The sequence below is a fragment of the Brachyistius frenatus genome, unplaced genomic scaffold, assembly GCF_029030835.1.
Source record: "Brachyistius frenatus isolate BFR_SWC_R1_liver_20210118 unplaced genomic scaffold, ASM2903083v1 Contig_152, whole genome shotgun sequence".
In the NCBI taxonomy this organism is placed as follows: domain Eukaryota; kingdom Metazoa; phylum Chordata; class Actinopteri; family Embiotocidae; genus Brachyistius; species Brachyistius frenatus.
Window position 1 is genome coordinate 725844 of NW_027210751.1, and position 27701 is coordinate 753544.

At 39.3% G+C, this 27701-nt stretch overlaps 1 protein-coding gene across 4 annotated transcripts in view; it reads right to left on the reverse strand.

The window, feature by feature from the left end:
• Positions 1-27701, reverse strand: part of tmem178bb (transmembrane protein 178Bb) — a 113990-nt gene that overhangs the window by 48605 nt on the left and 37684 nt on the right. For all 4 annotated transcript variants that reach the window (XM_069716125.1, XM_069716128.1, XM_069716127.1 and 1 more), the window contains one exon: positions 8291-8404. In XM_069716125.1, the coding sequence (XP_069572226.1) occupies positions 8291-8404 (114 nt within the window). The remainder of the gene's footprint in view (positions 1-8290; positions 8405-27701) is intronic.

Genomic DNA, 27701 nt, shown 5'->3' on the forward strand with positions numbered 1-27701 from the left:
CTGCATCTGTGACAGACAATGGGGGTGGGAGAAGGGATAGACTGTACTCTGTGCTGCTGCTTTGATGTTCAGCAGTAATAGAAAAAGGGGTTTTGGTTCCCGGCTGTGTGGGTTCTGCTGCAAGTCACTGCGGCTTTCTCTGACTGACAGAAACAAATGAGTATCATGTTCATCTTTGAGTCTTTGAAGCTGCGTCAATGTCACCCTACTGTTTCCTCAAATCTATGTAATGGGAGTGGGAGAAATTGTCAGGCCTGCCCAAGCTCAATTTCACACACTTCATGAAAGTCAAGAGTGGGTTGTCATTCTTACTTAATCCATACAAGGCCTGAGGCGATGTGGGTGGATTTGGTCCAGGACATCTCTGAAGTTGAACAGCAAACTATTAAACTCTGCCTGCTGACCAAACAGCCTGGAAGGGCTGAGTTGAAGTGGGGTTATTCAGCCATAAAGAACAGTAGTTGGTCTTCCACTTCTAAGGGGGTGGCTGCACAAAGATATGTTCGAGTGACTGAAAGAGTTGGGCCAGTCTTTCATTAAATTAACTGAACTTGTTTAAGTCGTCTGATGTGTTAAATTTTGCAATGGAGTTTATTTACAGAAAAAAAAAAAAAACACATTTACAATACTTAACTCCTTCCAAACATAACCATGTGACTAAATATTCTTAGCGTGAAAGCGAAGGAGTGTCCACAAAAACTGACCCTGCTCTGTTGGTTTGAAAATTAAGCTAATTAGCGCTCCTGAATAGAAGAAAGTCTCATGTTTTGCAGCTGTCAGTCTGTCATGCTGCACTTTATGTTGTAAAACTGCTCATGTGTTTTTGTGCATGTGTTTATGTAAATGCAAGTGCAAGGTGATCACATGCAGCAGATGTCAATCTACACAATGCCACCCAGGTACACGTCCATGTAGCTGAAACACATCATGCAAATAATTGTTTTTTGTATATGTGTGTTGGCAACAACATTAAATTTATTGACTATAAAATGAAAACAATTTATTAAATGATGACAGTTTTCTAATTGTTGTTGTATGCTCACTACAGTTTATTGCTTGTAAAATGTAAATGTCAACTTGTGATTGTCAGTTCAGTTTTCTGCTGGAGATGAACAGTTTACAGAAACTGCAGCTCTGGTGTTGAATTGAGTGGTCCTTGAATTGTCTGTCGGAGGCCAGACTGTGTAGTAGATGTGATCCCCGGTCACTTGATCTGCAGTCAGACCCTGGACTCATTAGAAGCTGACGGTCCCCAAAGACTTCCCAGTTCAAGGCCCACATGTAATTTCTTATTAGTAGGTTGTTTAGTGCTGCCACTTGAAGGCCTGTTATTGATTTGGTGGAGGATGAGGACGGGGCTTTGTTCCTTCATGCTTTTCCTATTTCTAGTTTTTGGCTTCATACCCACACTGGGGTGACAGGCTATCAGTTAGAGGAGAGGAGTTACCTCATGCTGAGATGGTGTGTGGACAGCCCAGTAATAAGGACATTAAACATATCTGACTGCAGAGGGGTGACCTTCCTGCCATAAATATGAGCAATGTGTTTTCCTAAGCCCACCAAGATACTGAAGATAAGATACACCCATCTTTCTCCTACAGTATGCATGTGAATCAAAACCATAGTCGGAAATGGTTAACTATGCCAGTTTTTAAAGCACGTGCATGCATCGCAGTAGCGCTCTTATTTAGACAAATAAATGTGATGTCTTTCGTCCTTGGCTGGAAATAAAAAGTGTAACCATGTGACATTGATTTCCTGGTGGAAACTAAAAAAATTTGTTATACCTGACTGTGCTGATTTTGGGTATGTCTGTTCCACTGGAGCATATACTGTATGGAATACAGTAGAAAGGCAGCATGCAGCCAAAGACTGGTTATAAGGGAACACTACAGATAATACAACATATAACCACTTACCCTAATAGCAGAATTATTGTGATTAGTGGTTATATGTTGCGTTTTATACAGTATTAGAATTCTCACATAAGTTTAAACTTGACATTGTATTGGAAAAGAATATGATTTGAAATGATCACTGAGTCTAAAACAAAGGCTGTGTCAACAAATTGAGCTCCCACTGGAGTTTTGCTGTGTACTGACTCTCCTCTCAGCTGTCCTCGAGGTAAGGCTGACTGGATAGCAATGTTAGCTTCACTGAACTAGCTCTTCACGGGTTTAATGGATTGCCACAGAACTTTGTATAGAATCCATTGGCCCTCTGAAGAAAAATCTAAATTACATTTCAGCATCGCCATCAGATGACAGATTTCCTTTATTCAGAGAATTCTAAACATCCTTGCCAGTCTTCTGTTGGCTATTAACGAAGTAACTCAGCTGTTTGCCAGTTACATACACTGAAAAAAGTCAAACGTCGGAGTCATTGACTTGAAGTGAATTTGTACTTTAGTCCAAGTGAAAATTGTGATTTTCGGTTTACACCAGGGTTTTTCAGTTTGCCTAAAACTAAAACATACTCAGAACATACATGTTCAGAGTAAATGAACAGCAATACTTTTACCTAAAGGGTATTTTTACTTTAAACTAGAGGTTTTCATGTCACGTGACTACATGGCATCACCAAATCATCCTTCATCAAGTTTTGGCCGCTGCCATTACCATGCTTCGGGAAGCTGAGCACCTTAAGCAGGACTAAAAAACTCCTTTAAAAAAAGGTAAGAGTTCGAATTTTTGTTGTTTTAAGAGAAATGTGTGTTTTCTGTTAACACTGTGGAGCACTGAAGCCGTGCAGATTAACAGCAGAGGGAGGGGGGGGGTGATTGACTCTGTCCTCTATACAGACATTTTCACGTCTTTGTTCTTGAAACAGCATTTTGTAGGAATTGTATTGTAAAAATTAGATGACCACATATGAATACGAATTTTATTCTTTGATAACTGTAAAAAGGGATGATTAAAGTGCTGAGTGATAAGAATTCATGTTCATTCTTGCATTTGTCAGTATAATGCAGTATAGTACAATACCACCAGTGTATCTAAGGCTTAGGCAATGAATTAGTCTGTAGTGACAATCATGGATAATGCTGACTGTCCACTAAAAAAACTAAAAGTGAAATCTCACCATATACTTTGTGTTTGCAGGTTTACTGTTTTTCCTGAAAAGGCCATATTGCTGAATTTGGTAAGTCCCAAAATGAACAACTGTGCACATTATTTTCTTGTGTATTTAAATAGAATCACAAACCCAAAATAGAAATGAAACACTGTAGAGAATAGCTTTGAACTTGGTACAGATGTATACTTACTAATGTAGTAAGTAAATGTAATAATTTTGTTGTAAAGTGGCAAAATTGGACCTATTAACATTACATTATCTGTGTGTCTGCACTGTAGAGCCTCGAGGTGAATCTGAAAAGGGAATGTCTGCTGAAGTGCAACATTCTGTACCTCGGGGAAGACGTGGAAAACCTTATCAAGGAGTATCTGGTAACTAGTTTTGCATTAATCAATTCATTTCAAGACAAGATGAAGAATTGATTATTTAAACTTGAAATCTCATATACATGTTCTCAGGTCCTAGTAACATCAGTTGCACATGCATGTGCCATGTTATTTGGTCTCCTCTATGCTCTAAACTTGAGCTATCCAAGTGAGCTAAAGTACACTTTTGATGCACTGCAGAACATATTTATGGAGATAGAGTAGAACCCCAAAAGATGACACGCAGAGTGTACAGTCTGAGTGTCAAGCTCTGAACATTAGAATAATCCACAAAAGACATTTGGATACAGCATGTTCTTTGTTCTGTTTTTATAACTTAGATTCAAATGTCTTACTGGGTAATGGAACAGGCAATTGTTAAATGTATATGAAAGATGGAAACAGATGTCACCTCTAAATTGGCTTACGTTTAGATTTTTTTCTGAACAGAAATCTGTCTGTGGTATCATTATTTAGGTATTATATTAGCACTGTGATTAATGCTTAATTGACAATGACCTGCAGCTCAGTTGTACCAGTAGTGGTACTATTTCTTGTTGAACTGAATTGTTCACAAAATACTAACCGTTGCTCATAGATTGTCCCACAGCAATTGAACTGTATTTTTCCAGTTCTTGTTTTGATCCATTAATCTCGCGTTTATAATGGTTCAATATAATGTGACATTTATTGTCGTAACTTTTATGTAAGGACAGCCAAGTTTTAATAACGTTTATACACTTAATGGCTATTTTACATATTTCATAATAGGGATTTACATACCAGTTTTTCATGTTAGTAGTTATGTGGTTAACATAACAGAATAGTTGCAAAAGGTTTAAATACCATATTGAAAAGTTTTAACAGTTTTGGAAACACTATTTTACAGTTGTGGCTTTTACATTGCATGTTACATGTTTGAGAGAGATAAACATTTGTTACATCTTAGCATTTATGTGGATGTTGTTGCAGAAACTTAATGCAGATAAAAATACCAGAATTTATTTTATTTTGTTAATTATTAATGTGTGGAACACATACTGCTAGCTGTACAGGATTCAAATGGAAGGTTTTATTTATGTATTTTTTATTTTATAATTATTTTTTTTTGAGTACTTGATCAAAGGTGATGCATTTTTTAAAAGCCATCACAATAAACCTGAAGGTCTTTTGAAGAGAATTTTCCTGTCTTTATTTGTATTATGTAAACAAGATCAAACATTGACAGTGACTAAATGTTTTCGGTTTTATCTTAAGTGAAAATTCTACTTTCATATCACAGAAAATACTGTTTGTTGTGAAATTTTATTTGTAAAAAGCAAAACATATAATTGTATTGGACTACATTAAGTGACGTCTTTGCTTGTGACTAAAGAAAATGTATTAATTAAGGTATAATTGTAACTTATAGTTTCTACTGAATTAGACATTTAACTTGAGAAAAGCTGATAAATTTGCTTGTAACAAAATTTAAAATTTTAGTTTGTACTGAATAAGAAATTTAACTTGATGAAAGCTGATAAATTTGCGTGTAAAATAATTACAGCATTTTAACTAGTTTATACTAAAGTAAAAAAAAACTTTACTGAGATGGAATATTAAATACTAGGTTTTCCCAAAATGAAAAAAATAAAGTTGTAACAAAGCTAAACATGGTGTACGGTCTTGACAAAAACTAATATTTTTACTTTGTATAAAAGTAAATTTTTATCTTGGTTAAAATAAGTATGTTTTATTCATATTAAATTAAAATTTTAGGTTTAAATCAAATAAAAAATGCAATTTGAGAAAAAGTAATACATTTAGCTGTAAAAAATTACAGCATTTTTTTTTTAAGTTGGTCCAAAGTATAATTTTTTTCAGTGTAATTAGTAGGGCTCATCTTTTATAAGGGTATAACCTAATCACGATGTGCCTTGCATCCTCTCTCCTGTTTGAACAGTCTAAATTCAATGTAAGAATTACAAGTACATAATTGTTACTTATGGAATTATTTTTCTTTTGGAGTCATCCTTTCTTAAGGATAACATCGTAATTAACAAACAGTACTTCTATAATGGGGCTCAAGAGAGCAAAACAGTTGTCTTAAATAATCATCTGGTAGTTGGTTGTAATCACGTTATATACAAACACTACAAGTATTTCTAATGTAGGTCATTGCTTTCTCTTGTTGAATCTTTTCGATGATGATAGCCTTGCAACCACGTCACAGAGACATCCACACTGGACTGCCTCAAAAGAAGAAACTGTAATGTTTTTGTACAATTTGTAAAAGGGAATACATCATACTGTATGGCTTCTTCAATCAACCAAACTTCATCTAAATAGCAAAAGCAATGCAGCAACTCCATGTGCTGAACATTAAAAACACCTCTCCATAAAGAAGAACTCATCTGATAAACACTTAAAATGTTTTTTGTTTTTTTTAAATGTGTTGAGAATGGGGTCAAAAGGACAAGTGGAGGCATTCAGCATTTCTGTTTGCCTCATTGTACACACCAGGGTGCTCCTTGAAAATGTCATGGTGGACATTTGATCTACACTTTCTTCATCTTCATTCTGCTACGTGACAATTTCTCTTTTAATGATATTTTTTTCATTTTTCCAGAAGTGTCTCAGTTACCATTGATGGTCTGAGTCCAGTAGCTGTAGCCATGGTTACCATTTCATTAGATTCCAGAAAAGAAAAGAGACAATTTTACATGTAAATCAACTTGAATTGGTAAAACATATAATAGCATCTTCTGCCCTGAATATGTTATCGAATAGCCTTCAAATAGAAACTAGTTCTCCTCTGGTTTGTAGGACAGAGCTGCATGCTGCAAGGAAGACAGAAGAAAACAGACAGCTGAGCAGTCCTCTGTGGTTTGTAGCAGAGTGGAGCTTTTCCCAAGCCTGTCACCTGACAGCCGAGGACTAGTCAGACGGAGTCGGTGACAGTTTGAGGTCAGAGCATGTTTCCACTTGGCTCCGTGACCAGGCGACTCGAGAGCTGCAACATGCCCGGAGGAGCGGCTCATGAATGGCAGGTATTCCAAAAGTAAATAGACTCCCCCTGGATTCCTCTGACGGCACACGTACCCAAGCTGATACAATCTAACAGGCAAACAGCATTGTGGAGAGAAAGGCCTCCAGTCTGTTCCCTCCAGGTCCAGGACTGACTCGGAAAAATAAAACTCAAACATAAAGTAAGTGTTCATTGTCCACACAGATGAAGGCAATGGACAGAGCAAAGAGCATACTGATGATGGAGCTTTTCATAGAGCCTGACCTAATATGGATAGTTTGCTATCACTAGAGTGGTGAAACCATAAAATAATTATATTCAAATAAAAATGTTTTATCCCCTGTGAAAGATCAAATGTCACAACATCTGCCAGAAATACAATTTAAAAAAAAAATCATTTAACTGAATACAAATTCAGTAACATACATTTTCATATGAATTAATTTATTCATATAAAAATGCATCCCAACGTCCCTTTTCTGTTTTAACATTTGTAGCTTACAGCCAACCATTATCACAGCAAAGAATAAAATAGACACGCCCGTCCACTACAGCAAAGCGTGAAATTGCAATGATTTGGGATGTGAAAGTTACACGTTTTTAAGCGTTCATGTGACCAAGGTCCCGCAACAGATGTTTTGAGACCAAGTGCAAAAGACATTTTTTGTCAGTATCAGGAGGTAGTCACAGACTGCCATGCGGGACGATGAGGTTCAAAACCAGGAGGTGACAATATGTGCTTATTTAGTAACCCAAACCACGCCTAAGCAGCACCAGGTGTAGCTATCTCACATTTTGCTATCACAGACAAGTGTGTCTATTTCACATTTTGCAGTGATACTGGGGCGGTACAACATAATATTGCCAAAAGAGAAGTAAAGTAATGACCAAAAATACATGGAACTATGAAATCAAAATAGAAATCAGTCATCTTTGGGGGAGTGTAAATATTTCATAGACTCAAACATTTTCATGGTCTCCAGGTCTGAAAAGTAAAGCCAATGTGGAGTTTCCGTAAAGGGCAATAACACCGGGGCTGTAAGATTTATTGTATTTCACCAAAGGTAAATTATGACAGTCAATATTTTGCTGTGGAACAAACTGTTAGCTGACTATGACAGACTCACTAACTGACCAAATAATATTCCAGTTCTATACAAGACGACAGTCAAGATTTTCACAGAAGTTGGCTCGTGGTTAAACTGATTTCCAGTGGAAGTGGTGGTTGGTTTGAGTCAAGTTTAATGGCAACCAAAGCAAGAATTAGTCAACTAGAAGCTACTGTAAAGTTTGCACGCTATAAGCTGCAGCCAGTTTTAACCCTCCATTGCAGATAATGTAAGCCTGGATGGAACTAGTAACCTGATAGTAGCTTTAAAGGAAACAGCATTTTTCTTTTGAGAACCACAAATATACAGTTTCCAGATGAGCTTTTTGGTCATAGAAGGTCAATTTAGAGTTGAATATGAATGTTGATTAAAACTAGGAACAATTATTCTCTGTGAACCACGACCTTGACCATGACAAAATCATTTTCCCAGAATCCTGCTCAGAAGTGGTAGAAATATTTTGGTCTGGAAAAAAAATGGGTACAGATGAATGGAACAATGCAGTTCTCCTGTTCCACAAAATAATACTATCAACGATTATTGATCACTGACCGCAGAATGACCGAGTGCATAAAGTGATTGCACTCTTGTGGAAATGTTGTTTGATTCTTTTAACAAGCACGGGCTAGGTCCTGCTGGAATTCTCCTTCCTTTCTAATGATTTTTTTTCCCTTGAATATTACATTAATAGCTGTTCCTCTAAGAGGAGAGAGGAAGTCAGATTGTAGACTTACGGAGGGAGTGCCATTCGTCCTGCCTTATCGTCTTGGTGATGTTGTTGGAGAGGTTTTTAGGTATCGTAGCTGAGGAGTAGTGATACTTGATATAGGAGCACCTCCCAATGGAACCTGCCGAGGAAAAAAATCAACAAAGGATATTTTAAAAAAAAATACAGAAACAATATTGACTCACAGCTCATTACATAAGATCCACTGTGATGACACACAAACCAGGACAGAATAGAACACAGACATGATTCAGCTGGACAGGCTGTCTGCAGCTATTATTTAAATTATCTGACACAGGCCAATCACTCATCTTCTCTAAAACAATGGCCATCTGCTTTTCTATGAGACCCTTTTGTGTCAACGCTGAAGGAACACTTTCAACATACATTTCTATTAACTACAATACTGACACAATGGCTGTCAGAGAAATGATGTGTTCTTCAAACACAACATTCACTATATAATCAGCAATGTTCCTGAAAGTCCCCTGGCCTGGAAACGTGTGAAGAATTTTTATTGGCAATGTAGACAGAAGTTAGAAATACAGTGACATGCTGAGCTGTAGGGTTACTGAACCACAATTAAAGAACTCATTGAAAAGGTTGTCTAAGGGCATGGAAATATTCTTGGAGAAACCATCATTGGTAAATGACCTCTTGCACATTTTCTTTTGGAGGATACCAGGATGGATGGTTGGCTGTTCAAAACATCTGACTTTGACACCATATTTGTACTCCATGTCTCCTACCAGCACACCAATCAGGCAAAACCACATTTCCCCCCTAACGATAATCTTTTTTTTTTTTTTAAGTTGCCCAAACTTTGTGGCAGGCTGTTAAAATAAGCTTGGGAAGTCACTGGCAAATTATGTCTTTTTTTTTTTGACAGGGTGTGAGATGAAACACGACAGGCACTGCAGCAGCTCCGTGAGGCTGTACTCAGGCACAATACACTACTTACAGGCACAATTCTGTTTTGAGCTGACGTTAGCATCTTAATAAGTTTACAATGCAATGTTAAGATGAGTTTGGGAGGTACTGTTCACCATCTTCACCATCTTAGATTAGTGTTAGAAATTCTAACATTTGCTAACATATACTGAACACAAATAATAGCTGAGGCTGAGGATATGTCATTTGTTTAGCAGGAATTGAATTTGGTCATGAAGAAATATATTGGACAAAATCACATTTTTAAACACTCAACTTCAACTTTATTTTTCAATCAAAACCATAAATCTCAGCTTCACAATGGCACAAGGTGAACAATAAAGGCTCACCAAAGTCATGAAGATTCGAGACAACAACAAACATATCAAACAAACAACAACAACAAAGATATCAACCTCATGGTGGTGCTATATGAAAAGTCAAGGGCTCAGCAAAGTCATGAGGATTCAAGACAACAGTCTTCAGATTCAGATATCATATAGATCAATAGTTTTTTTTTAGGTATTTCAGTCTGGATCAACGTGGCAGACAGTTGACCTGATAGCGCCGTCACACTGCTCACATACAAACACACATTGTCGTGGAAGCTGAAGGGTGATGACTTTTTCTGTGGTGGACATTATGAGGTCACCCAGCTCAAATGCAAAACGGTCCTAAATTTACATTATTAAGTAACCTTTGACTTGACTTGTTGCGATGTTCGCTTCTGAAAGGGTGCGACCAGAAAAACCAGACCTTTGATGAATATTTGCCAACATTCAGGTCCCATTTAATCCCATAATACAGCAAACATACTCATGATACAACAATAGAATTAGACATAGTGGACAATGTTTACATTGGCAATAATAGAGGAGACTCCAGAACATGGAGGTCCAATATATTAAACAGCTGACAGTCACTGAGGTGGGAAATCTCAACTTTTAATGGGAGTGTTCTGGGAGCTGAAGAGTGTCAGGCTCATGAAGTGTAATTGTTTTGATACCTGGGGGACCGACAGCCAAGTGTCTATGCAAATTCAAACCTAATTCCAAAAACAGAGAAATAATTAATTGTTTTCATCCACAACAGTCAGCTGAATATTTAGAGGTTGGTGCGTTGAGACAAACAGTTGGTGATGCTAATTGTTCAGTCTGCTTCCATTAAACCAAGAAGAGGACACAATAAAGTGATATCATTAAGTAAAATCCCAAATTAGTGAAAGCAATGTGGAATCATGATTTCTATTATTCATTTATTTGCGGAGTGTTAAAATGTTCTCATCTGTCCACACAGATGTGATATTTCTTCCTGTCTACTGGAGTTGAAACTGTTTCTGCAGCACTTTGTCACATTTTGCTTTGATCCATACAAAAACTTTTCCACCGCAGCCTAGCGTAAAGAAAAGTTTCAGCAACGTTTAGACTTTTTTTTTTTCAAAATTCTGCCATTCCACTTACTTTCTTTCACAAATGCAAAATGAATAAATACATTTTAAAAAAAGAAAAAAAAAATAGGCAGAAGGAATGCACTATTACCTGTCCTTTTTCTCTCTCTCCTGTTACCGGTCACTCTACGGTCAACTATCTAACAAAAGCAAAATATTAATAATACATATTTGTTTAAGCAGTCTTATTTATAGTTTATTTTGATTTATTGCATTCGTTATGTGTTTCGGCAGGGTTGCTCTCACAACACTATTAACATAATGTAAGAGCGGTGGCTGTATTACTGTATGTTCTTACCAAGACTGTAATTTTCTGTCTGGTGGAAAAAGAGCTGCTTCTTTTTGACACCATTACTGCAGGTCCGCTTTAATTATCTCTGGCAAGACTGCACGGCTCACTGAAAACAGCATTATTGGAGTCCTGGGAGATTTGAACTGCACAAACAGAGGCAACAAGGATAACAACCCACGTGTCCCTCGTCTGTCCTGGAGCCACACACACACATGCACATTATAACATGCACTGATATACATGAGCAAACCCAGGGGACCACCACTGCTGACAGTTTTAATTACACATTCATAACAGTCTCTTTATCTGCAGTGCAGTCCGCACCTGATTGCTCACAGAGACGAGATTTATTTGATCAAACCATGATAGATTACATCCTGATCCTTCCTACTACTACAAATAATAATATTTTTGATCCCACCCAATGTGGAGTCTGCATGTTCTCTCTGTGCCTGCGTGGGTTCTCTCCGGTACTCCGGCTTCCTCCCACCATCCAAAAGCATGCATGTCAGGTTAATTGGTGGTTCTGAAAAAATGTCCCTGAGGTGTGAATGAGACCGTGAATGGTCTTTGTTTCCGTCTGTCTCTGTGTTGGCCCTGTGATGGACTGGGACCTGTCCAGGATGTATGTAGCCTGCCTTCACCCAAAGTGAGCTGGGATAGCCCCCCCGCAGCAGCTTTTAAATGATCTGTTTTCATAATCCTGGAGAATTCTGTGTACATTGAGCGTATGGTAGTCTGCAATGTGTTTAAATAGATTAATACTTGATTATTTTTAGCCCTGTCTGGCAGTAGGTCAGTCAGTCCGTCTTTCAGTGTGTCCAGTCACATAAGGTGGGGGAGGGGTGGCTGCACAGATTTCATCCACTTCTGTCGGTTTAAAAAGTACACATGCCTGAGGAGCAAAATCCCAAATCAGAGGTTGTTAAATCTTCTGTACTTCCTAATTGCTGTTTCATGTAAAGGATCAGCTTGGTAACTATTGTCAGCAAAATGTTTTCAGTTTATATCTAACATAAAATTGTATAATACCTTAGTATTTCAATGGTAACTTTATTCAATCTCTCTGCTATGTCATCAATACCATTTGTCACTTTACGTGTACATGCATATCTCTGTATGATTTTAATTATTATCTGGGTTCATATTGTGAGTGTCTTTGATTTCTTTAGATTACAGACAATTTGTTATTTCATTAGTGGGGAGCAGGTGTTATTAATATGAGACTTTCACGTATAGCTGTCCTGACCATGTTTTATAATAAAATATTTATTACCATTCTATTCATCTGTTATCTTTACCTATTTTATCCTGTAGAGCAGCACAGAAAGACAGACAATCATCACATTCACTGAATCTGCAATAAACCTAACATGCATGTCTTTTGAATGTGTGTGTGTGCGTATGTGTGTGTGTGTATGTGTGTGTGTGTGTGTGTGGGGGGGGGGGGGCATAATGGTAAATTTACAACAGAACTTTAGAGGCGTGGTTCGTGATGCATCTCGCTTTGTTCACTGCTGCTGCTGTTTTAAGGATGTTGTTAAACCTCCTGCTGCACTGACTACATGACTCGAGGTTGAGGACAAACACAATGAGTCATTTTTAGATTCATCCCAATGTGAATCATATCATGTTTGTATGAAATAAGCGGTCAGAAAAGCATAAAAACTGCAGGTCATGGGAGGTACCAATACTGTTTCCATTATATGATGACAACATTCAGTCATAGCTCTTGTTTTTAAAGGTTACTTATTATACAGTGTGGTGGCGGGGCGTGGTTTGGCTCAGCTGCAGGAGGGACTGATTGGGGGAGTGGTTCAGGAAAGGTGCCTGGAAGAGGCTTAATTAGCCTCAGCTGAAATCAATGACTGATTGTCCCTCTCTTCCTTTAAAAACCCAAGTAACAGGACACCAGGGATCACTCCTATGGACACGGAAAGCTGGCTGCTGATAGAACTCACAGTGACAGCAAGGATGTCTGTCACATACAGATTTTGTTGTGACATTTTTTTTGTCAATTAATATTTTTGTTGTTGTAGTTTTCATCAATTAAATCCAAGGTGGATCAATTTATTTCTGTGAATGTGCTTCTTTGTTGGAGTAAAATCCAAAGAATGTTCCCACCTTACCCCCTCGTCCCTGGTGTCTGGCATCATAATGCATCATTGATTAATCAATGGTGTTCATGTGTGATCCACATGCTCAGCCTGAAGGCTCCCAAAAGACATGTCCTGTTACTTCAGAGCTGCTTCCCCTGGGGAGTATTTGAACTAGGTCTTAAGTCCTAAAGTCTGCTTTAAAAACGCTTTCAGATGATGTTACAGCCTGAACAGAAAGGTGAAGTTGATCTGTGTTGTGCAGTAGAGTCCTGGTCTGGTATGGATTTTTCTGATGTTTGAGTCATCCTCTGGGACCTGGAGGGATTTCAAAAAGGCCAATAAAATTGACAACCCTTGTAAGAGGCTCATCAGAATAACTGGGCGATAGGCTTCTACGACCCAACCAGTACTCATCTACATGCAGCTCGCCACTGTTCAATAAGCCCCCTTCATATTGCACATACAGATACTGTTTTAAAGAAGCCATTACAAGAGACTGTCAAATTCATGACAAATGACTTAATGAGGTTTTAAAGGTTGTTTCTCGGCTGTTAATATGGACAGAAAATAAAACACTGACAAGTCTGTTCTGTTTGTATTTAGTGCTCATCCACATGTGCCTAAACGTTTACTATTCAGGTCTGTCTATCCTGTCCTATTATATTTGAATGTTTTGTTGAAGATGCACTTCAAAGTGGGAGCTGGGGAATGAGAGCTGTGTCCTAACGAATGGTCAGAGTAGAAGAAAGCAAACAATTCCTGCAGCCAGTGTCTCATCAGATCTCTCATCCTCCAAATATTACTGCAAATGTTTTCCTTTCATCAGGGGTGCCCAGTTGACTTCTATGAATAACCACAAATTAGTATTAATCTGATGCTCTTGTTTCTGCTGATGGGGACCGTCTCCATATCACTGTTGGGATGTTTGTCTTGAATTTTCTCAGTAAACATCTTTGTTGGTTTCAAAGTGTAAACTAGCTGAGTATTTCTGCTGCTGTTAAATGCTGTTTAATTGGCTTTGGTCAGCTAGAGATGCAGTTTGATGGCAGAACAGATCGAGTTGTAGGATCATCAAAAGCCTTTTTACTTGTCTTGGTATTTATTACACCGAAGGCATGAAGGCATGAAACTCACCAAATGTCACATAAATCTACATATTAGGCAGTGTAGTGGATGCAACTAGAAAGTTTGCTGTGATTGTAGTACCAGAGAATGAACTACAATTTTTTTTGGATAAATATCCACAATAATATGAGCCTACATTATCTTGTGCACAAGCTTCACAATTTGCTCTTACAGATGGTTTTCGCACAATGGTCCCATACTGTCTAAAAGGGAGAAAGATCTACTTAGTGGTCATTAAACCATTCTTATAAGGGGTGATTATTATGGTAATCAGCCATTATATTTTGAAATATGTTCCATTTGAAGGGGGACATTTTTTGACATACATCCATCAGACCGTATGTAAGCTTGCCAGTGGCTGTTCAGCTTTCTGGTTCTGATGTTCTGTTGTTAGATTGACTCAGGAAGTTGTGGCATCCGAACTTAATCAATCAGTCATGTAACTTTATCACTCGCTCAAACAGACATCTACAGACATTTGCGTTTATAGATTTACCCCCGAAAAAGGCAAAAATGAAATGATTTTGTGAGACGTAAAGTGAGTAGATGGATATACTACTGTATATATATACTGTATGTACCAAGATGTTAGGAGTCAAAGATCAAAGTGACTGTGGACGTTTTTGAGGGACTTTCTTCAAAGTTAGCATAAACATTCATGTGGACTTCATAGCTCAGGGAAAAGGTCACTGTGACCTCATAAAAATATGTTTGTGGCCATTGGTAGTCAGCACCGACCGAAAATCCATGATTCTCAATACCAATAGTTCAACCGTGTGTTACAACCCAAACTATTATATTTGTACACTGAAAATAATAGATAGCTTCGGTGTAATAAATACCAAGACAAAAACCAACCAGCAAACATGTTGACTGGAACAAGACCACTTCCACTTCCAACTTAAAGTCCAGTACTGGCATGCAAATTAAAATGCACTACAGAGCTGAGCAGCAGTGTTGGTACGGTAGCTACTCTAATGTTATGAGCTATCGCCACGCTGGCCTAAACAAGGTATCACTAACCCCGACTTAAACTAAACACAAGTGTGTAATTTTTGCTATTTATTTTCTGGGGCTCTATGTTATATGCTGTGATTATGTAATTCTGGATTCAGTTCAATTCAATCTTATGAATATACTGTCAAATCATAACATAGGTCATCTCTGGACACTTTATACAGGGAGGTCAAGACCTTTTAGTACAATTACTCCTTTAGCAAACACTTGGCAGCAGTAGAGAAGAAAAACTCAGGGCTGGGCAGCCGTCGTCTGATACTGGCTGAGTTAGAGCAGAGAGGAGAGAGAGATGATGAGCATAGGCAATAAACACAGGGCAGGTTGGTGGCCATAGACATGTACAGAAAGGCTCAGCGAGTGAGAGGACAGAAAAGCACAAACTACAGGGAGCAGACACAATTTAATCGTATGCAATGCATGCAGACTGAAAGAGGAGGGTTCAGGGTCACCTGAGTTAGCCTTGACTATGAGCTTTATTAAAACGTTTGAAGCCTAATCTTAAAAGTGAACAAGGTGTCGGCCTCCCAAACTCAAGCTGGGAGTTGGTTCCATGGAAGAAGGGCCTCTCTCCCTTTCTACTTATGAAACTGTAGGAACCACACCAAGCCTGCAGAAAGCTAAGCGTTCTATTAAGATAATAGTACTATGAGGTACTATGAGGTACTATAAGGTCCTTAATATAGGCTTGAGTTTGGTCACTAAGGCCCTCTTATGTCAGAAAAAGGATAGTAATAACGACCCAATAAAGAGAAGCTAAAGTAGTACAAATCTAATCTCTCTATAGCTCCTGCCTGTACTTGTACTGCAGTATTTTGGATCAGCTTTTGTCTTTTCAGAGACTTATTGGGACAACCTGATGATAATGAATTACAAAAGTCCAGCCTAAACATAACACATGCACAGAGTCATTTCTTAACATCACTCTGAGACAGGGTTTTCCTATTTTTTTTTTTTTAATAATGTTGCAGCAGAAATAAGGCAGTGCTAGAAACTTGCTTGATGTGTAACGACATGTCCTGGTCAGAAGTAACTCCATGTAAGGCTGAACTGAGTGTCTGCCCACAGCAGCTACCTGCACACTTCAGGAAATGTCTGTCATCGCATAATATGGCACCTGCGAGTCTTAAAACACTGTAAATCACAAATTACAACTGATGACAACAGCTAACCGCACAGGTGTTGCTAAATAACAGTAATTTACCAGAAAAATATTTTAGTTTCAGACTGTGGTTCTGTTTTAATATACAGTGTATGGTTTTATTTTGACAACAGTACCTAACAAAACCTATTCTGGAAAGTGAGGAGAAAAGCACATCCTGTGAATCCAGTGCATCTGCTTTCCTTATTTTCTCAAACGTATTCATGCCTCAGGTAATCCAGTCCTCCAATTTAAATATTTATAAAGGGATAAGACACCACACAAAGCTATTTAAACAAAAAAAAAACTACAACATTTCAAATGGAGCAATCAGTCACATATCTTCAACCATTTCCAAATATTTACCTGTGAAGAAGCAATTATGTATTCATTCTGAAACAGAATCATTTTGTCTGGGTCACTGAAGATGTGAACTAACATGAATCAACAGCTTTTTGCAGCACTGAGCAGCCGTTCCTTCAACAGCCACAGTGTGACTCAGTCCTGAGCCTGGCAAACATACAGGGACACATTGAGAGGGAAGGAAACAGCTAAAGAAAACTGTGAAGGAAAAATATGTTACGATAAAACTACATTTCACAGTGTAACCCAATCAAACACATTTTTATTAAACCTTTATGGTTTTCCCATGTTGTAATATGAGTAAAATATTACCACAGCCTACCACAGTCAGAATGACCAAATTATCCCAACTGTAAAGGGCCACCTGGGGGCAGCAAAAACAAAGCTGACAAATAAAATCATGTCAAATGTGTGTGCAAAAAGTTTCCATAATGTGCAATAAAACGGAGGGACACTGGGAGGTTGGGTAACAAAAAGCCTCTGGGTGCAAAGGACTCCCATTCAACTTCTTGCATAAAGTTCAAAGTCAATGCATTGTTTCCACAAGTCATGATGTGTTATTAGCTAAATTTGCTCCTTGTGATTAGTTTTCTGGTTGCTGTTTGGTTATGGTTAGGAAAAGAGCATGGTTTGGGTAACTTGAAAGAACTCCAAGTTGACTTTTGCTTTATCATGGACTCGAACAGCACGCTCCAGTGAGAAAGCCCTCTCAATGTGGACTTGCCCCCTTTGTACTTCTTCACAAGTCCTTTTTTAACCTGTTTCCTGGTCACGGTGCATAACACATGAGGTACCTTGTCTGTACGTCTTGCACATCAAGAAGCATATTGTTGGTATTGTTGCGAATATGGAAAAATATGACAAAAACTTCCCTTTAACACACACCAGATCTCCACAACAAGTTTTACCACCTTTTCTTTTGCATCATTTGAATACACCATGTGCACACAATGTGTGCTTATGCAACACAAAATCATTTGGAGACAATATCATTCTGCTAAATACATACATATTGACTGAGTGGCAATTTTATCTCAGGTTGAGCATCCACACCCACAGGTGTGTAAAGTTCTGATTAATGGGGAGAATCACACACATGGTACGGGTGTAGTTGTGTGTGAAGTGGGAGTTGAGAACGAGAATGAGGAGTAATATGATGCCAGCTTGTGTGAAACGTTCAATATCCTTCTGCATCAATCACCATCTGCTCCCCTCGGCCTGAAGCTGCACTGCGCTTCCACTGGCTCATTTTCTGACTTGCTAGCGCTGCATTAACCTCTCCGCTGCTGGTCTGTCTCTGTGGACAGCGACGCCTCAGGAAGTCTAATCCCCAACCTGTGGCATATTCTCCGCACCCAGAGACACATTACATTGCACAACATTTCACCCCTTCACTGCGAGGTCCTCCTTCCAGTGCTGAGACTCGGGCATATCGCTCCTGCTCTCCCAAATGGATTTCTAACTCACTCATTTTAGCCAAATTGCCCTTCAGCCTTCTGCAAACATCTCTGAGCCAGACACCATTTCCTTTCCATTACTGATTGTGACTGGAAATGATTGCACGGAAGGATTGGGGCCGTGTGTGTTTATATGCATATCTGCCCATGTGAGTGTATTTTTATTGTCTCTATGTGTGCATAATGGTCATTTCAAAAGGTTTATTTTTGGGCTCAGAGGCTTCAGAGTGACTGGATTGTGGAGGAGGATACAGTCTAATCTTATTTATGAGTAGTGGTGCTTAACCTTTGGTTAAAGGTTAATTATAAATGTGTCTTTGGCTTTCTGCTGTCTTGATGATGAAGATGAAGGACTGTGATGGGTCCTCCAGGGGCTGTTGACTTTGACTGGAACCTCATTTTCAAAAGAAGCAAGCGTTAAGCCTTGCTGAGCAAAACGACTGAAAACACAGGATACTGCTTGCTGACTCCCATTAAAATGTAAAAATACACCTTTGAAGAACTCAGAAATTGCATAAACACGACAATTCGTTGGAAGGTCATAGCAAACAAATACACAATACAGTGTCTCTAGCAGTTGCACTATTCTGCAACACACAACTGATCAGTTTTACCAGGTTTTTTTTGGGCCGTAATCACCATCTGAGCCATTTAGTGTTTCGTGGTATTCAATACTTAATAATATGAATTTCAAATGTTGATTCGTCAGTACACAGCACAGTTTTATACTTTGCCCCAGTCCATCCTAAATGAGCTCAGGCCCATGAAGTTGGCCGTGTTTCTGGATCATGTTTATACATGGTTTCTTCTTTGCATGGTAGAGTTTTAACCTGCATTTGTGGATGCAGCAATAAACTGTATTCACAGACTATGGTTTTAAAAGTGTTCCTGAGCCCATGCAAGAATTTCCACGACAGAATTGTGTCTGTTTTTAAACGCAGTGCTGCCTCAGAGTCCCAACATCATGGGAATCCAATATTGATTTTCAGGCATGTCCCTTGCGTAGAGATTTCTCCAGATTCTCTGAATCTTTTTATTAAATGATGTACTGTAGATGACGATATCCCAGATTCTTTGCAACTTTACTGTTTGCCCATGCAGTCTTTTACAGAGTTGTGAACCCCTCTCCATCTCCACTGCTGAAAGACTCAATACCCAATCATATTGCTGATCTGTTGCCAATTAACCTAATTAGTTGTAAGATGTTACAACAGGTGTTCTTTTTTTTTAGCATTACACAACTTTTCCAGTCTTTTATCTTCTCTGTCTCAACTTTTTTGGAACATATTGTTGGCATTACATTCAAAATAAGCATATATTTTTTCATATAACGATGACATTTCTCAGTTTCAGCATTTGATATGTTGTCTTTGGTCTATTTTCAATTAGATATGGGTTTACATGACTTGCAAATCATTACTTTCTATTTTTATTTACATTTTACGCAACTTTTTTGGAATAGGGTTATACAGCTCTCCTGGCAGAAAGCAACTGACCTTCCCATCTCGCTCTCAGTGAAACGGCAAAAAGGAGGGTTTTTCCCAAATAGTTTTTGCATTATTTTTAACTACTTAAGATTCAAACGTTGTTCTGTTTTAAGGAAAAAAATATCAGATTAAAATGACCAATTAACTAGATACATGGTTATTGTACCTTTTGGGAGGGAAATAAAAATGTGCTTGCCCATTGAAATAGCTTGTTGATTTCTGAAATTAGTGAGGGGGAAAAACCTTTCAGCAAATAATTGCAGCCTGTTGGTCTTTTATCCATTACAAATGTATTTCCTGCTTGTAATGGGGGATGGTCTGAATCCCAACACTGAGGGACATGCAAAGCTATCAGCCTCCTTTCACTCGCAGGCATACATTATGAGCTTCTTACTTCCGCAACACAGCCAGTGGTCTAATCACTTTTAAAAATGCAAAAACACAATGGTGAGTGGTTTTGGGAGTGAGCCAGCAGCAGCAAACAACAGTTGTTAATGCCGCTTAATAGCTATAAGGCTGTAAACATCCAGGCACCAGATGGAGCTGTTTGAATGTTTGAATAAAAATGCAGTGACATACCTTCAATTCAGTTTTTTTTGTACTGTACACACTGCAGTTTTAAGCACGTAGAGACATATTTAAAAAAAAAAAAAAAAAAAACCTTTCCTCATTCTTCCTTTTCTTCTTTTTTATCATGGGATACCATTACTCTTTGACTTTATAATTCCGTCAAAGTAACAGTCAACCTGTTACCTGCAAACGTTTGGCTAGTCCCCTTTCAGTGCACCACAATTTGTTCAAAGTATACAAGGTGGATATTTTAAGTATGATCTATTTCTAGGCCCCTAAAATGCAGTGTTGTTTCCACCTTATTCCCTGCATTTAGTCTCTTGTATCTACTGGTACGTATGCAGAAAATATTTTATTGGCATGCCCTATAAAGACCTACAAAACCACATGTTGTATTGTGCTACAGTATGTTGACCTGAACAAGGGTGTGCTCTTATGTCATAATTTGACACTATGTAAATACAATTGAAACAAAATAAAATTAATAAGAAATATTAGAACACTGAAAGGGAACAGCAGCATTTTGAACAGAAGCAGCTGTCAATTTCACTGCATTTCCCACATTCATTCTGTCTTATTACACGTTTCAGCCTCTCATCAGCACATGTACATACAGACATTTCAAATCCAAACATATAAAACAGAATATATTTACTGTCATAAAATACTTAAACCAGGTTCAATTTTCTCAAGGTGCAAAAACAAACAGTATAAAAATTGGAAATACTACACTGAGATTGGGGACATCCCCAGTGGAAACCTAAGGCAGCTGCCTTGACCTGTTTGTGCCCAAGGCAGATAGGTTGGGCAGCCCTCTGCCAGATGGGAGGTCCTGCTACAGTTCAAGCCCTGCATGGCCTCATTTTTGCGTGACCCACTTCATTCCTCCCTCCAGCCCTCCTCCCTGCTCCCACACCCAGACCCATGGGATTAGAATGGAGAGCAGGCAGCACAGCCGTCCTGATCAAGTGTTCTCCCAGCTGTGAGGATGCAGTGGGGCAGATGGGGGCTGGAGGCTTTAGTAAATTTAAGGGAGGGGGGGTGACAGTACAGCATGACCACCCCGTATTCACTAAATCCAGCTGTCTCTTATTTTACCTCCACCAATATCATCACAGCATTAAACTCATCGACTGGATCATGGCTACTGTGAGTGGGATGTCTTTTGTGTGTGTGTGTGTATGTGTGTGGATTTACGTAGCTGTGAACGGGGTACTAATCACTATTTAAAGGATGTTAAACTGATGTACGTCATACACATTGAACTTTCAAAAGGGTGCTGCCAACCTGCTGAGGCTTCATGTACCTATCAGGATGAATAGGTAGTGATAACTAAATTGAAATCATCAGAATTAAAAAAATCTATTCACATATTGTATTTTTCCTCTCGAGAAAAAGATCCAACGTGAGAGCTGTTAAAGCAATGCCATGTCATGACCCTAGTTACAGTTTGCATGTGTCGCTCCGCCGATGATTTTGTGTAAGTCGGGTCAATCTGAGGGCAGTGACTGACCAGACCCGTGTGAGCAGGAGCTCACAGATGCTAAACACTATGAAACAACTTCTCATAGAATTTGTCAAACTAGATGTTTGCTCGGGTTGGAAGTGTATCTCTGCAGTTTTTAATTGTATAGCTACAAGAATGGCAGTGGTGAGTTGCCTTTACAACTCTGGTGGACACACAAGTGACTGACTGACTAACACAATGGCATGATGCACACAATCAGTATACTGTGGACCTCTGACTGTGTTTAGTGTTGATGTAATGTTGTACACCTGTCAGACTAAAAGGCTAGAAAGGATAGAGTTCTTAAAAATGTGTTAGTATCAAAGCAGATCATGTTCTATTACTATTCGTCATACTAGTTCTGTTTAAGACTTTGTTAAAATCATCATTTTCTAATAAGAATTCCATCATTCAATTAATTTCTTAGGTTCTCATCTGTAGTGTTAGCTCGAAATGAACTGAAGGTCTGAGCCCATCACAGCATTGTCCTGTCAGTGTTTAGTTGGCCCAATTCTGCCTCATGGAGGGCTGTCGGCCCCACTTCCTCAGTAACAACCAATTAAAGAGAAGAAATCCTGGTGTTTTCTCCTACGGAGCTCTGGAATTTCATGACATCCAGTCTGTCTACAGGATCTGCTTTTCCTGCGATGCAAAGCTTCTGAGTACACCGACACCACACCCAGATAGCAGCCCAGGACTGTTACAGTGCTGCCATTTGTATTTGGGGATGAAGAGGAAGAGAAGTGAAGGTGACATTGTTAGCAGAAAAATCAGTCTGTCCCTGGAAAAGGATCAACTTCAAACAGCACGTGTTTAACTCTACCGAAGCTAATGGCTGTGATTTGGTTGACAGTGACTGGTTAAAACTCCTCCAGCATCGAGTTAGCCAAATAAAACTACTCGGCTACACACTGGAAAGATCAGGGTCATCGCTGAAAGAGTGACTCTTCAGATGTGTCATATAGTAATTGCTCCCAAACCCACAACCTGAAGAAAACCTTTCTGTTGGTCCAGACAAACGCATCATTTGTCAGAGTGAGGACGTTTGTATCAAACTCTATTGCCACATTCAATTAAAACACTTTTTACAACTCTCGACTGGCTTCCTGTCTCTGATCGTATTTTGGTCCTGGGATAATGCCCGCCCATTGAATGGTCCCTAGTCTAAGCATCTTTTACAGAGGGCATCTGGGGGTATTTTTTGATAAACCCCCAAACTTTCTGACAGACTAAAAAATCTACAATCATCAGGAAATGTAATTCATTTTTTTCCTGACCAACCCCACCTTGCTGCGACCTGTATGTGGATGTACCGGCACATTCTCCTTCTTGGGGCATCAAGTACTGCCATTTTGTCACAGCCGTCAGCGTCAGAGATACGCACAAGGTACCTTATGTAAATGGTAAACGGTCTGCACTTGTTTAGCGCTTTGTCACATTATCGGTCTCAAAGCGCTTCTTACACTGTTTTCCATTCACACACAGTCACACACTCATGAGCTGCCATGCAAGGTGCTCGCCATTAAGAGTATATTCACACACATTCACACTGATGATGTGTAAGACATGCACACAAGGGACCTTATGTTTTATGCACTGTGACGAAGCAGGTTGAAAAAGGTCACGTGAACAAGTACAAGGGGGGTGAAGTCTGCAGAAGGAGGACTTTCTCTTGAGTGAGCGATGTTCGAGTCCGTGATAAAGCAAAAGTTAACAGGAATTTCTTTTAAGTTACCCAAACCAGGATCTTTTTCTAACTAACTCTAACTCTGAACAAGTAGCTTTTGTGCCTAATCCTAACCAATGGAGGACTGTGGCACATTTAACCCAAAACATAATCTTTTCCTACAAAACCATACCCATGTAATTTTGTTGCCGAAATGTAAAGCACCTTGAGCAAGGACCACCAAAAAAAATGTGCCGCATGCTCTGCAAGCACACCCACCCGGACCAGGGCCCCATATTGTCTGTATTTAACCTCAGACCTGGTCGACACTGAAAACTCCCAGGGCTCCGAACACAGACAGTAACTCCCTGAAGGTAACCATGAGAAGGTCCTACCATTTACTCCCTTGGCCTGGGAGCAACTTACTAAAATGTCGTCAGTCAGCACAATCCTTCTCTGTCTTTAAAAAGTGTTTGAAGACGTGCCAGCTCTGAGAGTACTCACCTAACAGACACTTGCTTTATCTAAAAAAAAATTCAGACACGTTTTCTGTGTACTTCATGCACATGCCGTCTGAGTAAGTATATCAAGTTCCGTTGCTTAGTCATCATCAGCACCTGAGTTACAGGCATTTTAGCGGGTGCTGGTCCAGCGCATCAGCAGTTTCTCCACGGACAAGAACAGAGGGAAATCGGCAATGGAGACCCTTGAAATGCTTCAGAAAGCCTATGACAATGAAGCAGTGAGCCGAGCAAGGTGTTTCAAGAGGAGCAGAAAGTCACTGTCTAAAACCATAGAAGGTGCATCAGGTGAGGAGCACAACCCATTATCATCCCACAGGGTCAGACTGCCACTTCAGCAGTGAAGTTCTGAGACATCTGAGGGAAAATATTTGGTGCAAACAACATAAAATGTGGGGAGATAACACCTGGATGATCCAACATGACAACGTGCCCACAACAACTCAATCATTGCTCCCCACCTACTGCTCCCAAATAATTGGACACAAACTTTGACTCTGCTTTACTTCCAGGTGCATGAGGAAATTGCTGATGCACCGATTTGTGACTCAGATGTTGATGTTGATCAAGCAGCAGAACTTGGAATACTTTTTCATGATGGGTTGCTTCCCCTGCACATTCCCTCGTACATGTCAAGGTGCTGTTCACCATTCACACGCAGCAGAAGCAGTCTCTGAACATTTTAATCCACCCTTGTACTATAGTTGTTTTGATTGAAAGCTTTCCAGAACCACCTTCATTGGTACTTCAGTTTTATGACAGTGTATCCTGTTTCAGAAGCGACCCGGTGGTCAGGTCCATTCTTTTCCACGACACACAAATATGAGAAGTCTGAATTCCAGCTGTACACTTGTACTGAGAGGAAACTAGCTTGTGATGACATCATTGCTGATCATACAATGAGTTTGACTCTAACACCTCTCACCCATGCTTGTTGTCCAACAGAACAAATCAGAGACCCATCAGATGCTTCCCTAATGTAACTGCATGATGGATCAGAATCTAAACATCTATATACAAATACATTAGTGACAATGACCTCAGGACGACAGTGAAAATTCCTCCTCTCGGGAATGAATATGCTCCAGAAACTGCTGTTGTTTCATTTGAAGGTCTAGAGACTGCTTCTCATTTTGGCTGGCAGCCCCTCCCCCACTAAAAATGGCAATTTGTAACAGAAGGTCCTAAATCTCTCCAAAGGTACTGGCAACAGAGAGTATGATGGATAGATTGCAGCATTGACTTGCCCCCTCCTCCTCTACCCCCTCTGTGACCCTGACAGCGATAGAAGTCCACATTTTTCTCACCTAACACAGGACAAAAGGATAAGGAACAGGGAGGCTGAAGAGAATCAAAGTATTTCACTGTATCCTACAACATTTGGCCCAGTAAAAGGTGGGGACGGAGGGGGAAGTGACAGATGGCCAAATTTGTTCACCTTCTCAACAGCCTGATGAATTCAACATTTCTGTCCAGTACTGTACTGTCTAGTTTCTGGAGCATATTCATTCCCGAGAGGAGGAATTCTCACTGTCGTCCTAAGGTCATTGTCAGTAATGTATTTGTATATAGATGTTTAGATTCTGATCCATCATGCAGTTACATTAGGGGAGCATCTGATGGGTCTCTGATTCGTTCTGTTGGACAACAAGCCCAAACTCTTAGCCAGTCTTAAAAAAAAGCTATCTTCAGCACTAAGAAGAACAAGGAGTAGTGAAACCGACTGAGCCCCCACAGAGCATTGATCTCCACATCGTGAGGTCAGTGTGAGATGACATGAAGAGACAGTGAGACAGTCTAAATCGACAGAAGAACTGTTCCAAGACATTCAAGTTACCTGCTGAGTACCTTGAACACTGCGTGCAACCACAAATGTTGTCTTAACGGTGGCTAAAAAGAAAACCGGGTCATGTTTACCGAACCTTATGGCAAAATATTCAAAATATATTTTAGTTTGGATAAAAGTGGTGGACTAACAAACAACAATGCTTTCCCTCGCGCCACCTTCAGGAACAACTGTGTTTTAACATCTTGTCTGCAAGGGCCATGAAGTAGCAGATTCGGCCCTCCATCAGTGTCACATCAGTGTAAACTGTCTTTTCCTTCAGATTCCCGCATCTGAGACATCTGAAGGTCCCATATGTAGAAATGCCGTTAGGTCTGCTGCTGGTTAGGCTGCCAATGTATGTTTTTCGATCCCAAGACTGCTCTCCCAAGAAAAGTGTAAGTGTCAGGCATTCAAATGTCTAAATGCAACAAGAGTAGATTTTTAATATTTCATTTCAGAACTCTGCAGTGAGGTGGTGGGTGGAAGTAAGTAACACAATAGTGCGCGCAAATGTAACACTTTAAGACTAATTTAAGACATCATGGTCCACTTCCTAGATCCTACCAATTCTCATTTGTAGCTCCTTTAAGCCCTGACCTTATTCCTTGCTTAGAAACTTGAACACAACTCCACTCCAACCCGACTCAATGGTGTGTACAAAGAGAGAAAAGAACGAGCCACAAGCTGTAATGATAGTAAGTACAGCTGTCTGAATTAGTTGAGCATGAATTTCACTCTTTCGTTTTTCTTTGTCACATCCTTGCTGTACAGGAGATTTGGCACAGCGTCAGTACCAGAGTAGAATGCAATTTGTATTAATCGACTGAATGTTTAATGTGACGGTGGAGACAGGTTGCTCCTCCACGTTTCAACAGCAGAAAGCTTGGCGGATTCTCAGAAAAATCTCCCTGAGTTCAGCTTTAAAGTTCCACCTATTATTCTCCAGCTGCAGCTAAAACTCGTCACTGTTTTGGTTTGTTCTGATTTTTGCTCCTTTAGGACCTGCAAGGTCGTGACAGATGTTTTAGACCCTTTGTAAAATATTAGAGGCCCAAAGGACCTTTTTCCAATCCTTTGTTGTGACTGGCACCTCTGTTACTGTCATCAGATTCCCGAGAGAGTCTGCAGCAAATCAGGCTTGCTTTTAACACTTTTTGTTATTTTAATTTGAGCACTATTTTTATTTCACCTCAATGTAATTTGACAGTAAAGCCTGCTGCTTTTATAGAAACAAATTACTCATTAAATACAGCATGTTTCACTAAACTTGGAGGAGCAGAGATTCTGGTGAGTTAACTGAAGGCAAATTCAACCAAAGCTGTACGGCCGACGGAAAGAATCTCATAAATCAGAGAAGGTTAGCTAAAAGGATCTGAGATAGCCTGCAATGATAGTCTAATAAAACATTTTAAAACATCCCTTTATAATGCCATAACCGCATATTAGTCATCATCCATAGAGGAAAACACAGACAACCCCAGGTTTCATGTTAACAGTGAAGCCAGGCTGAAAATGAGTCATAGCCCAGTTATCCTTTAACTCTCAGCAGTAATGACTTCATGAGCTTCCTTACTAATAAAATGTTAACTTTTAGAGTAAAAACATGATCAAATATTTTTCAAATCTTTAAAATTTGTATTTTTTGGTTATCCTTTCCATGTTTGAAGGGAACATAAACCTTTGGTTTCCCTCACTAATTATTTGTTGTTGACCAATGAATTGGTGTTAATCAGTACAATCTTTATAATTATAATATATCAAACACTGACCGCGTTTCTTAAATTGTGACTACATGTTATAGAATTTCAACATCCAAACATGCTTATACAAGCCACAGACGTCAAATATGTATATATGAAATTCATTTGCACACATTTCTGTGGCCAATCTGCTGAATGTGTGTCATGTCTGCACACTGTGAGACAGCTGGAGTGAAGACAGCTCTGAGCAGTGTGCTAACCCAGGCCTACA